The 12,656-nt window shown below is 43.6% G+C and overlaps 1 protein-coding gene across 1 annotated transcript in view; it reads left to right on the top strand.

Moving 5' to 3' along the window:
* The window catches only part of MLLT3 (MLLT3 super elongation complex subunit), a 125,188-nt gene that overhangs the window by 80,557 nt on the left and 31,975 nt on the right, over positions 1-12,656 (top strand). The window contains exon 5 of the mRNA XM_062624067.1: positions 9,898-10,017. Within this exon, the coding sequence (XP_062480051.1) occupies positions 9,898-10,017 (120 nt within the window). The remainder of the gene's footprint in view (positions 1-9,897; positions 10,018-12,656) is intronic.

Here is a 12,656-nt window from a genome sequence, read left to right as displayed (position 1 = left end):
GGACTGTGAGAATGAAGACCCTGGGTCCACTGTAGGAGAGGATCTGGCTTGAGACAGTCTTAAGGAACCTGAACGTGCACAAGTCCACGGGACCTGATGAAATCCATCCGCGGGTCCTGAAGGAGCTGGCAAATGAAGGTGCTAAGCCACTGGCCATCATATTTGAAAAATCACGTCAGTCAGGTGAAGTTCCCCATGACTGGAAAAAGGGAAATAGAACCCCTATTTTCAAGAAGGGGAAAATGGATGCCCCGGGGGACTACAGACCAGTCAGTCTCACCTCTGTGCCTGGCAAAATCTTGGAGCAGATTCTCCTGGAAGGCATGCTAAGTAAGGCACAGGAAAACCAACAAGGTGGTTGGTGACAGCCAGGATGGTTTCACTAAGGGGAAATCCTGCCTGACCAATTTGGTGGCCCAATTTGGTGGCCTTCTGTGTTGGGGCTACAGAACTGATGGACAGGGTTAGAGCAGTTGATGTCATCTACCTGGACTTGGGCAAAGCGTTTGACACTGTTCCACACAACATCCTTTTCTCTAAATTGGAGAGACATCAATTTGATAGGTGGACAACTCGGTGGATAAAGAACTGGCTGGATGGCCGAATGCAAAGAGTTGTGGTCAATGGCTCAATGTCCGTCTGGAGACCAGTAACAAGTGGTGTCCCTCAGGGATCGGTGTTGGGACCGGTCTTGTTGAACATCTTTGTTGGTGATATGGACAGTGGGATTGAGTGTGCCCTCAGCAAGTTTGCCGATGACACCAAGGTGTGTGGTTCGGTTGATACCCTGGAGGAAAGGAATGCCATCCAGAGGGACCTTGAAATGCTTGTGAGGTGTGTTGATGCCGACTGTATGAAGTTTAACCATGCCAAGTGGAAGGTCCTACACCTGGGTGGCAGCAGTCCCAGGCACAGCTACAGGTTGGGCAGAAAAGAGATTCAGAGCAGCCCTGCAGAGAAGGACTTGGGGTGTTGGTCGATGAGAAACTGAACATGAGCCGGCTTCAGTGTGTGCTTGCAGCCCAGAAAGCCAACCGTATCCTGGGCTGCATCAAAAGGAGCGTGACCAGCAGGTCAAAGGAGGTGATCCTGCCCCTCTACTCTGCTCTCGTGAGACCTCACCTGGAGTACTGTGTGCAGTTCTGGTGTCTTCAACATACAAAAGACATGGTACTGTTGGAACAAGTCCAGAGGAGGGCCACGAGGATGATCAGGGGACTGGAGCACCTCCGGTATGAAGATAGGCTGAGGAAGTTGGGGCTGTTCAGCCTGGAGAAGAGAAGGTTGTGTGGAGTTCTCATAAGCAACCTTCCAGTATCTGAAGGGGGCCTGTAAGGATGCTGGGGAGGGACTGTTCATTAGGGACTGTAGTGATAGGACAAGGGGTAATGGGTTAAAACTCAAAACAGGGGAAGTTTAGATTGGATTTAAGGAAGAAGTTCTTTACTGTAAGGGTGGTGAGGCACTGGAATGGGTTGCCCAGGGAGGTTGTGAATGCTCCATCCCTGGCAGTGTTCAAGGCCAGGTTGTACAGAGCCTTGAGTGACATGATTCAGTGTGAGGTGTCCCTGCCCATGGCAGGGAGTTGGAACTAGATGATCTTAAGGTCCTTTCCAGCCCTCAATATTCTATGATTCGATGTGGCATGCCGCAGCCCAGGACCACACAAGGAAGTCCCCGCTGATGCATGATAAATATATTTCATCTGCAGTGCTGCAGAAACATTGTAGAAATGGTTTGCTTTTCCTAGAATTCTAACAGGTATTTCATATGTCTTACTGAAAGTGCTATTTGAAATTTTTCTGCAGCATATTGTGAGGAACCTTACCAACCTGTTCTGTTGTATGAAGTTGTTCTTGGATTACCAGCTCAGTAAACGAAACTACAACAGTTAACTTGGTGTGGATCTATTTGAAGCAGGATTGTTCCAGCTTTCTCGATGGCCTCCTTTCATTCAGGAATGTGAGAAAGTAGGAGACGGACTACAGCTTTTTGGTAGTGGTTCATTTCCCTCAGAATGTCTAATGTGCCTTAATAACAAGATTATGTTGATCTGGAGCACTGTGGCAGCTTGTGCAGTTTCTGACTATGTAAGTATATGCGTGGGGTGGCAGATCTGTAACTCCCATGCATCAGGGATAGCATGATGTGAATTTGTAGAAATTTGCAGTAAGAGAAGACCATGGAACTTGTTGAGGCTGTTCTCATTCTTTCTCTACTGGGATCTTAAGAGCAGAACTTTATGTTTTGAAAGTGTGTGGTTCTTATTGGGTACCTAGGTGCTCTAAGCTGCCAAACGTGTGGCTAGATAAATGTTATCTTTGACAGGACAGTTTTTTGTAAGGAGACTTCTGAATCAGTTGTTAGTAGGTTTAGGTACATATATTGTAATTTCATAATAATTTCATAATTCCCAAATTACTGGAAAAGAGGTAGTAGAAAAGTGTTTCCAATTACATTAAGATAATTGGTAGTTCACAGTTGTTCACTTATCCCTTCCTTTGCTTAGCAGTGTATGGAACTACATAAATGAAATACATTAAATTCATTCCATAGCACTCTAGTCCCAGTTCCTACTCAGTCTTGATTAGCAGATGGAATGCCTTAGCAGGTATCTGATTCAGGTATTATGGAGGCTGGTTATTCAGGCTGATCAAGCAGATTGCCTCCTACCCAGTAATGTGAAGACCAGTGTATTTCCTCCACTCAGTGTATGGGAGGGGGAAATAAGTTTTCCTTTGCCTTTGCTCAGGAAGCTGTCTCATATTTAATGCATCTGGTAGGTAAAGGATTTAAATACAAGCTCAATAGCTGCAAGCTGATGAAGTGGGTGTTCGGTGAACTAGAGGTAAGATACCACTACCAGCAGATCAGTTTGACTTTTTGTATGCATGATGCTTTATTGGCATATGTGACAAAAAGAGCAAAATCATCCTCTGTCAAGAACAGTATTGGGGGGAGGTTGGGGAAGGAGGAAAAAAGATATGTTATGTCCATACCAGCAATGAAAGTAAAAATAGCTTAGGTACATTTGTGCTTTTGCTCTATGGTAGCAGTTGTTTACCATAGTAGAAATAAACAGCATGATATTCATACGGTATTTGTGTGCTCCAATATGATTTAGTCTTGCATTTTTTTTATAGAATTTTCTTATGCATTATTAGGATGAGATCTTGTTAAAACTTAACTTGCATGTTATAATCTCTTAACTATGTTGAGTTAAAACTTTTACAGAATAGCTTATTAGTGGTGGTGTGGGAAACCTCCCAGTTAACAGTGTAAACCAGAAGAAAGGTAACTTTCTCTTGTCCAACTTCAGTGTTTTATATTAAGTAGCTGCCCACACTGAAGTTCGTTTCCATTTTCACTAGACAACAGGCTGGCCTTCTTGAGAGTTCACCTCACCTGCTGAGTATTCCTTATGGAACAGCTGATCTAACCTTTTTTCTTCTCTTCCTGGAACATCCTCTAATTCAACAGTCACATTTGTATGGTAGAGATTGTGCTGGACAGCACACGGTATCTCTGAAGTTAACTGTGTGTCATCTGTGAATTTGCTGAGAGTTCACTCGATCCCACTGAATTGTTAACCAAGACATTAAACAGTTTTGGACTAAGTGGTGATCCGTCCTGGAGGAACGGTGGTAGTCACTGGCCTCTAGCTGGACCTCACACAGCTGAAAGTAATAATTTCAGTCCAGTAGTCCAGACAGTTCTCCACCCGTCTCGTAATCTGTCTGGTATGTATCTCATGGATCTGGCTGTAAATTGGGCAGGATTGGCTGGAGACCAGTAACGAGTGGTGTCCCTCAGGGATCGGTGTTGGGACTGGTCTTGTTCAACATCTTTGTTGCTGACATGGACAGTGGGATTGAGTGCACCCTCAGCAAGTTTGCCGATGACACCAAGCTGCGTGGTTTGGTTGATACCCTGGAGGAAAGGAATGCCATCCAGAGGGACCTTGAAATGCTTGTAAGGTGGGCTGATGCCGACTGTATGAAGTTTAACCATGCCATGTGCAAGGTCCTACACCTGGGTCGGAGCAATCCCAGGCACAGCTACAGGTTGGCCAGAGAAGAGATTCAGAGCAGCCCTGCAGAGAAGGACTTGGGGGTGTTGGTTGATGAGAAACTGAACATGAGCTGGCTTCAGTGTGTGCTCGCAGCCCAGAAAGCCAACTGTATCCTGGACCGCTTCAAAAGGAGCTTGACCAGCAGGTCGAAGGAGGTGATCCTGCCTCTCTGCTCTCGTGAGACCTCACCTGGAGTATTGTGTGCAGTTCTGGGGTCCTCAACATAAAAAGGACATGGAACTGTTGGAACAAGTCCAGAGAAGGGCCACGAGGATGATCAGGGGACTGGAGCATCTCCTGTATGAAGACAGGCTGAGAAAAGTTGGGGCTTTTCAGCCTGGGGAAGAGAAGGTTTCATGGAGACCTCATAGCAGCCTTCCAATATCTGAAGGGGGCCTATAAGGGTGATGGGGAGGGACTGTTCATTAGGGACTGTAGTGATAGGACAAGGGGTAATAGGTTATAACTTAAACAGGGGAAGTTTAGTTTGGATATAAGGAGGAAGTTCTTTCCTGTTAGGGTGGTGAGGCACTGGAATGGGTTGCCCAGGGAGGTTGTGAATGCTCCATCCCTGGCAGTGCTCAAGACCAGGTTGGATGAGGCCTTGAGTGATATGGTTTAGAGTGAGGTGTCCTTGCCCATGGCAGGGGGGTTGGAACTAGATGATGTTAAGGTCCTTTCCAACCCTAACTATTCTATGATTCTATGATTGTTCTTGGTAAACCTGTGCTGACTGCTCTCAGTCACATTTTTGTCCCTCCAGTGGCTGGAAGTAGCTTCCAGGAAGATTTTCTCTGTACTTCCAAGGGACTGAAGTGAGACTGATGCGACTCCTGTTCCCTGCGTCTTCTTTCTTGAAGATGAATGTGATGTTTACCTTTCCCTAGCCATCAGGAACCTTTCCTAATCACCACAACATTTTGAAGATGATGGAGAGCTGCCTTGCAATGAAACTAACCATCTCCTTCAGTACCCCTGCATCCAGTCTGGTCTCATGAACCTATGTGTCTCTGTGGATGAAGTTCTCCTGAACTCAGTCCGCCTCTATTGTGGGCACTGACTCATCACCGAAGGCTCTGTGAGGATGCTCAGATACCTCGAAGGCCTGAGGAAACAAGATGTTATCAGTGTAAACAGAGGCTAAAAGAACACTGAGTACATAAGCCATGTTCTTTGTCATGAGGTCTCTTGCCCCTTGAGCAGTGGGTCCACACTTACTTTAGCCTTCCTTTTATGGCCTGTCTGGTTTTAGAACCGTTTTTTCCTTATCAGTCTTGTAATAGTATATTAGCTGCTTCCTGTAGGTGCAAAGAATTTCTGTTCATGAAAATTACGAAGTTTCCACCAACAGGGAAAAGTTGTTTTGTTTTTTTTTAATTAAAAAAAAAAAAAAAAAGAAACCCAGCTTGAGTATGTAGAATGATAGAATGTCTCTAGTTGTAAGGGTCCCATAAGGATTATCAAGTCCAACTCCCTGTTCCTTGCAGGACTACCTAAAAATAAACCGTAGGACTAAGAGCATCATCCAGACACTCCTTGAACTCTGACAGGCTTGGTGCCACAACCACTTCCCTGGGGAGCCTGTTCCAGTGATCAGTCTGAGTGAAGACCCTTTTCCTAATGTCCAATTGAACGCCCTTTGATGCAGCTTCATTCCATTTCCTAATGTCCTACCGCTGGTCACCAGAGAGAGGAGATCAGGACCTCACTCTTCACCTTTTGGGGGAGTTGTAGAGTGCCATGATGTACCCCCCAAGCCTTCTCCTGCCCAAGCTGAGCAAGCCAAACAACCTCAGCTGCTCCTTTTAAGTCTGGCCCTCAAGACCTTTCACCACCTTGGTCACCCTCCTCTGGACACACTCTTATAATTTGGTGTCCTTATATTGAAGTGCCTAAAGCTGCACAGAGTACTTAAGCTGGTGCTGCAACAGGGCAGCACAGAATAGGACTATCACCTCCGCTTGACACATTTCTTAATACAGCCTATTTGGTAATTCTTACATCATTTGTACCTGGTATTAAAGTGTTAAACTGTTTTCTCTTGGCCATGTTTCTAATGCTTATCCAGTACCAGGTACTCAAATCCACTGATGGTTTCTTAAAGCTCTCTAGTGCTTGTGAAGAAGCGTGTCTAACTCCCTGCTTTTACTCCTTACTTTTACATGGCCTGTTACTGTCACTGTTGACTACATCAAAGACCAGCTGTGAGATTAGCTAGACCTCTGTTCTGCTTAAATATAGTCAAACTGTATTTTTGAGGGAACAGCAAAACTGTAATCAGAACCTCATGCTTCACCTGCTGGTGAATTCAGAGTCTGATTACTTGTCTGTTTAAACTGATTTGTTTAGAGACCAGATGTTGTCTCACCTTGCTTTGTTAAGAGCAGCACTGGTGCCTTACTCCACCAGTTTGTCTAATCCCACTGAACTGTTGACTTGTGGAAGGGGCTGAAGGGAAGAATTAGTAATGTGCCTGGGTTTTGTCACTGAAGTGATTCCCTGTGGGAGAAGACAAGTACAAGCTGTGGGTGGTCTTGAGTGCCTGGCTTCAGCATGGGCTCTGGCAGTGTCCTGCACCAATGAGGATGTGCTCTTTGCAGCTATAAGCTAGCTGTAGCCTTATAGTGCAGAAAGGAGGAAAAGAGTAAAAAAAAAACAGTGCACATAGCATGGCTGGACTGGAGAGCTCTTGCTATGCTTCTGATTAGCATGCAATCCTGCTGCAGAATTAGCAGCTTGCTGCAAATGTGGTCATTTCCCACCTTTTGCTGTTTTGGTAGCCTTGTCTTAATATAGCCATGTACATAGACACGCATACACACACTTAAGCAGTAAATGCTGTGCATGTGATGTAAAGGTGGGGGCTTGCTCTAGAAGCTGGTTGAAGTGCATCTCCCAGGCTGTGTGTTTATGTGTTTGACTAATGAGAAGTGGGCAGTTACCCACTGCAGAAGTTGCTATAATTCTGTCAGATGAGCTCTTTCAGTAAACTTAAACTGGATGTATAGCTGTCTCTTTCCTAAATTTAGCCAAAAGGGAAGTGCATCTCAATTCTATAAAGTGTTTCTAATGCAGGGACTTTTTATACACATGAGCTTGGCAAAGAAAATAAGTGTTTTGGAGGAGTTTCTGAAGAGTTACTGAATGCTAGTATTAACTTTATTCTGTGAGAGGGAGGAGGAGGCAAGTGATTTAGTGATTATTTTTTTTTTTCTTTGATATAGAGTATTTTAGTGAGGACCATATTGTTTTTCTGAAAGAAACAAGTTTGGCAGACAGAGGTGTGGTTTGTATCATAGGGGCCAAAAAGTTAAATTTACATGAGGTTTTCCCGGTCTTTTGTCTTCTTTACTGACAGTAAAGTCTGCAGTTTGAACTGAAGTTGTGTCTTACTGTATACATTAATCATGCTAAAATTTTGAATCCAAGATTGCTATTTTTCATAGGGTTTAAAATGAAATAACAGACTGCAGGATTCAATATATTTGATCTTTCCAGGGCTCACAGTTTGGACTGTATAGATTTTGTTGTCTTATTTTTTCACTGAATGGAATTGCATTTACCAAGTCTGCCAGGCCTCAGATGTCCTAATTCTACACTTCCTAACCTTCTGATGTAATGTGCCTGAGGCATGGGATGGGTCAGTCTTTCCCCATCCCCAGTATCAGAGGGTGTTTTGGCTGTGTGAAGGGGTGACCACACACATGGCATCCACTAAACCAGGTACAATGTTGTGCATGGGAATGGGTGGAAAGAGAGAGATATTTCCTTGTAGGTACAGAGCTCTGCAACTTCTTGCCAGCTTTGCACAGCTCGTCAGGCAGCAGGTAAGCTGTCTCTGGCATTTAGGGTTTGAAACAATAGATAAATGGATAGCTGTGCTAGGAAGTAGTAAAATTAAGGCACAGCAGCACTGGAGTAGAAGACAGGAGATAGTTGAGCTACTCTCAGGTGGAAGGCATAATCTTTACATACCTGGTAACTGCTCTGTGACAGTGAACTTATCTATGGAAATGTACTAAAGAGTCCTCAAACTCAAGGGAGCTAGAGCCTTGTTATAGCAAAAATGCTGCTTGCTCACCAGCCATCCAGTTTACTGTACTCCAGATAAGCCAGAAGCTTGAAGTTGAAGATAGAGCTGTACAGCTTTCACATTAAAACCTTAGGCTGTTCTTACACTGTATATTTGAGGTGGGTTAAGCTTTTCTGGGTGATGATCTCGCACCCAAGCACTTGGTCACTCTGCCTCCTCAACAGGGCAGGAGTGAAGATAGGAGAAGGCTCATGGGTTAAGGTAAAGACAGGGAGATTGCTCACCAGTTACTGTCATGTGCAAAACAGACTCAACTTGGAGAAAATTAATTTCATTTTGTAGCAAATTAAGGTGGATTTGGGTAACATGAAACAAAAGAAGGAAACACCACCGCTGCTCAGCACTACCTTCCTGTGCTCACCCTCACCCCTTTGTTCAGGACTTGTCTATCTCCACCTCCCCAAGCAGCACAGGGGAATGGGGTTTGCCATCAATCTGTAACAGCTCCTCTCTGCTTCTTCCTCCTCACACTTTCCCCCTGCTGTAGCATGGGTCCTCTCTGTGGGCTGAATTCCTTCAAGAACTGCTCCAGCATGGGCTTTCCATGGACTGCAGGGGAATAACTTTCTCAGTGCCCAGAGGACCTCTTCCTTTGTTCTTGGTGTTCTCACCTCTGCCTGTGCGGTGTTTTGCCCGTACAACTATTTTCCATGAGGTGCTGCCATGTTGGCTGAGGGGCTCAGCCATGCCCTGCGGTGGGTGTGTGACAGCCAGTTGTGTCCGGCACGAGGGACTCCCTGCCACCTTAACTTTCCTACCTGTACCCATTACAATCTTCCTTCACTTTGCTTTAGTAGAAAGCAAAGATTACACATCCTCATTTATGGGATGTCTGCAGCCTGCAGAACAGTTTCGTGCAAGTAGGATGAACTTTCAAGTGTACTAGGCTTGAGAGAAAGTGTGCTGAGGATGCAGGTGTCATGGCATGTGTCCTGGGTTCAGCAGCAGCAGTCATTTTTCTCCTTCTTCGTAGCTGGTGCAGTGCTGTGTTTTTGACTTTCAACTTGGGAACAGTGCTGATAACACCGATGTTTTTAGTCATTGCTCAGTAATGGTTACTCTGACCAAGGACTTTGTGAGTCATGCTCTGCCAGGGAGGAGGGGAAGCCAGGAGGAAGCAGAGACATGACACCTGACCCAAACTAGCCAAAGGGGTCACTGCACGTCATGCCCAGTACGTAAACAGGGGCAGTTACCCAGAAGGGTTAGATCACTGCTCGGGTCAGGCTGAGTATCGGTTGGCGAGTGGTGAGCGGTTGTATTCTCTTCCCTTGTTATTTCCCTTATCATTATTATCAGTGGCAGCAGCAGTGGTTTGTGTTATACCTTAGTTACTGGACTGTTCTTATCTCAACCCGTGGGAGTTAACATTGTTTTGATTCTCCTCCCCATCCCTCCGGGAGCAAGGCCGGGGTGGGGATAGGGTTGAGGGAGAGTGTGCAGGCAGCTGCATTGTTCTGAGTTACTGGCTGGGCTTAAACCATGACAGCATGTAAGGAATAGAACAAGTTACGCCATTTTCTGAGGGGCTTGCATTGTATTTGCATGGAAATTGAAGGATACGATTTACTCATTATAAATAGAGGATGGCAGTGTGTTTACATTCATGCATGAGTACTGTTTGCTGGAGAAGTTTTATTCTCCTACCAGTGTGATTTGCTCATTTTTAGGCAGGTGAAACTCTCCCTGTCTCTGGTGATGTTTGACTGACATGCTTTCCCTCTTACAACAGATCATGGTAATGCCAGACGGCACATCGTTCTCTTCAGGACAGAGCCTATATCTCCCCAACCTTCCCAGTAACCCCATGTCTTTTTCGGAAGTGAAGAAAAAATTATCTCATGGGCCAAAGGTGAGAATTATTTTGCTGGAAGATACTTGAATTAGTGGTGCTTTCCCTGGGAATTTACTAATATTTCTAGGTATTTTTGCAATCACGTGACACAGTCCGGTGATAATAGGTCTTGATATTTCTTTTTGTGAACTTATCATATTAAAATAATACAGAACAAGGATTGCTGTCAGAATAGGTGTCAGTGAAAGTACTGCTTTTCTGGTTACTGCACATACGTAATTGTTTTCCTCCTTTCCCAGGAGAAATTCTCATGGTCTGTTGTAGAATTGGGGGATTCTGTTGATCGAAGTGTGAGCTACTGAAATGTAAAGAATGTGAGAAAATATCATAATAATTGTTTCATTTATCAAGTATTTTTAAATAGTTTTAAAGATAATTGTGTAAAGTGAAACTTGAAGATTTTGTGTTTTAACTTAATGCAGATGGTATTAGTGAGCCCCAGTACTGTGATTCTGAAACAAAGCTTTAATCTTGGAAATACAGAGGACATGCAGAAGTGCAAGAAGCCTTACTTTATGCATTTTCTCAGAATATAAAAAATAGCTGCAGGCTAGCTGGTGATAACTTGTGTTGGCTTTAAATCAGTGGTAATACTGTGCTTGTTTGTATTATGTAAATACTACAGGCACAGAATACAGAGAAGCAGCTTGATTAGCTTTGTTGGGTTGATTGTCTTTTGGAATGAGTGTAGTGTCAGCTGCAGTGAAATGAGGTTTACTGTATAAACAAAAACCCAAAAGATCTTATTCCCGTGAGTGACCAGGAAAAAGAAATAAAATTGTTTTATACTCCCCCTTTTGGATTTCTGTGTCAAACCAGTGAGCCTTGTAATTCTCCATCTGCTTCTAATTCTCCAGATGTCATTGTTCATAGTGGTTTGGAGGGCTGGACAAGCTGAAGTGTGGAAAGCTTTCTAAATGTGTGACACTATTAATCTGCAAGAACTAGCAGTAGGTAAATTTGTTTACAGCGTGCAGCCAGCAAGCCACAGTATTTGTGGAGGCTTTCAAAGTGTTGTGGTTTGGATTTTGTTATGGGTTTTTCACCTTTTTTTTTTCCCCTCCCTAATCAGTGTTTTTACTAAACACATTTGTATTCAACAGTAACCTGAATTTCCCTGAGCAATTTTTTATTTTATTTCTCTTTTCCTCTTTAGAGTAGAAGGCATATTTGAGACTAATTCCAGTCCACTGGCTTAACATAGACGAAACTGTTCAATAGGCATAACATTATTTATTACAAATGAAAATAATGCATGTTTTTATGACCACTCATACTAAATTGTAGACTAAACCCAGAGTAAAGTAGGCTGGCATGGCCTTGCCAGTGTGCTCAGTTTGATGACTTCATAAAATTTAATGAACCACCCCTCCTTCCCCCCAACTGCTTCATCTGCTAATTAGGTTCCTAATGTCTGTCAGCAACTGGAGAGGTTTGAAGTGATTTCCAGAGGATACTGCTTATTCAAAACCATTTCAACCAACCTGGGAATTATATTTTGTGGTGTGAAGTCGGAATCCCACCCTGCAAGATACACAGAAAGTTCAACACTGTTTTTTGCCTTGTAGTTAAAGAGTTTAAAGTGTTTTAATCGCAAATATGTTACCTGGTAAGGAGCTGTCACAGTCCATTTGCATGTCTCAAATTTACAGGACAACATACTCTGTGATTTAAGTATTATTTCATGAGGTTATTAAGAAACATAACAAACAAACACAAAAAAAAACCAGGGCGCTATCCACTTTGTCCGGACTGGTGAATCGTCATGTGAATTCATTTGTTCACCGCCCAAGTCAAGGTTCCATAACTTACAACTTCTAATGCTTAGTCTGTGCATTTAGGAAAAAAAAAAAAAAAGGAAAAAATTGGTTACCTACCCATCATAGATTACGTGTAGCTAGTAACTGAGAACCACACAGCTGTATTCTCACTTCCCATCCTTCCCTGCCCCATGCAGGGCAGCATGGGGAGGAGAATTGGAAGGAGGCACAACATGAGGGTTGAGACAAGAACAGTTTAATAATTGAAATTAAGTAGAACAGAATAATAATTGAAATTAATATTTTGAAATAATAATGATAATATAATGGGAACAAGGAAAAATGAAAGTTCAGAAAACACAAGTGATGCTCACCACCTGCTGACTGATACCCAGCCTGAGTAGTGATAACCTCCACACCCATGTCACTGCCAACTCCCCTGAGTTTATATACTGGGCATGACATGCTGTGGTTTGGGTCAGGTGTTCTGTTTCTGCTCCCTCTCAGCTTCTTGTGCCCCTCCTCACTGGCAGAGCATGAGAGACCTTTATCAGGGTAAGCCCTAATCAGCAACAGCTAAAACATCGGTGTGTTATCAGCATTGCTCTCAGACTGAAGCCAAAACACTGCACTGCACCAGCTACTAGGAAGAAAGTTAACTCTATCCCAGCCAAAACCCTTATCTGTATAACACTGGTGCAATATTGCAATATTTGTTTATTTGTTGAAGTGTTTCTAGAAGTTTCTTAGATGATAGGAAATACATAGTTAAAAGTGCTTATAATCAGCTTGGAAGTAAGCAACCTAAACTTGAACAGCTTGACCATAGGTTCCTGTAAATTGAAATGCCACTTTGCAGATTGAAAGTCATATAAA

Source organism: Pezoporus occidentalis, unplaced genomic scaffold, assembly GCF_034315485.1.
Source record: "Pezoporus occidentalis ecotype Australia unplaced genomic scaffold, CSIRO_AGI_Poc_V1 ctg260, whole genome shotgun sequence".
NCBI lineage: Eukaryota > Metazoa > Chordata > Aves > Psittaciformes > Psittacidae > Pezoporus > Pezoporus occidentalis.
Note: the sequence above shows the minus strand (reverse complement) of the source record. Positions and strands in the feature narration are given on the sequence as shown.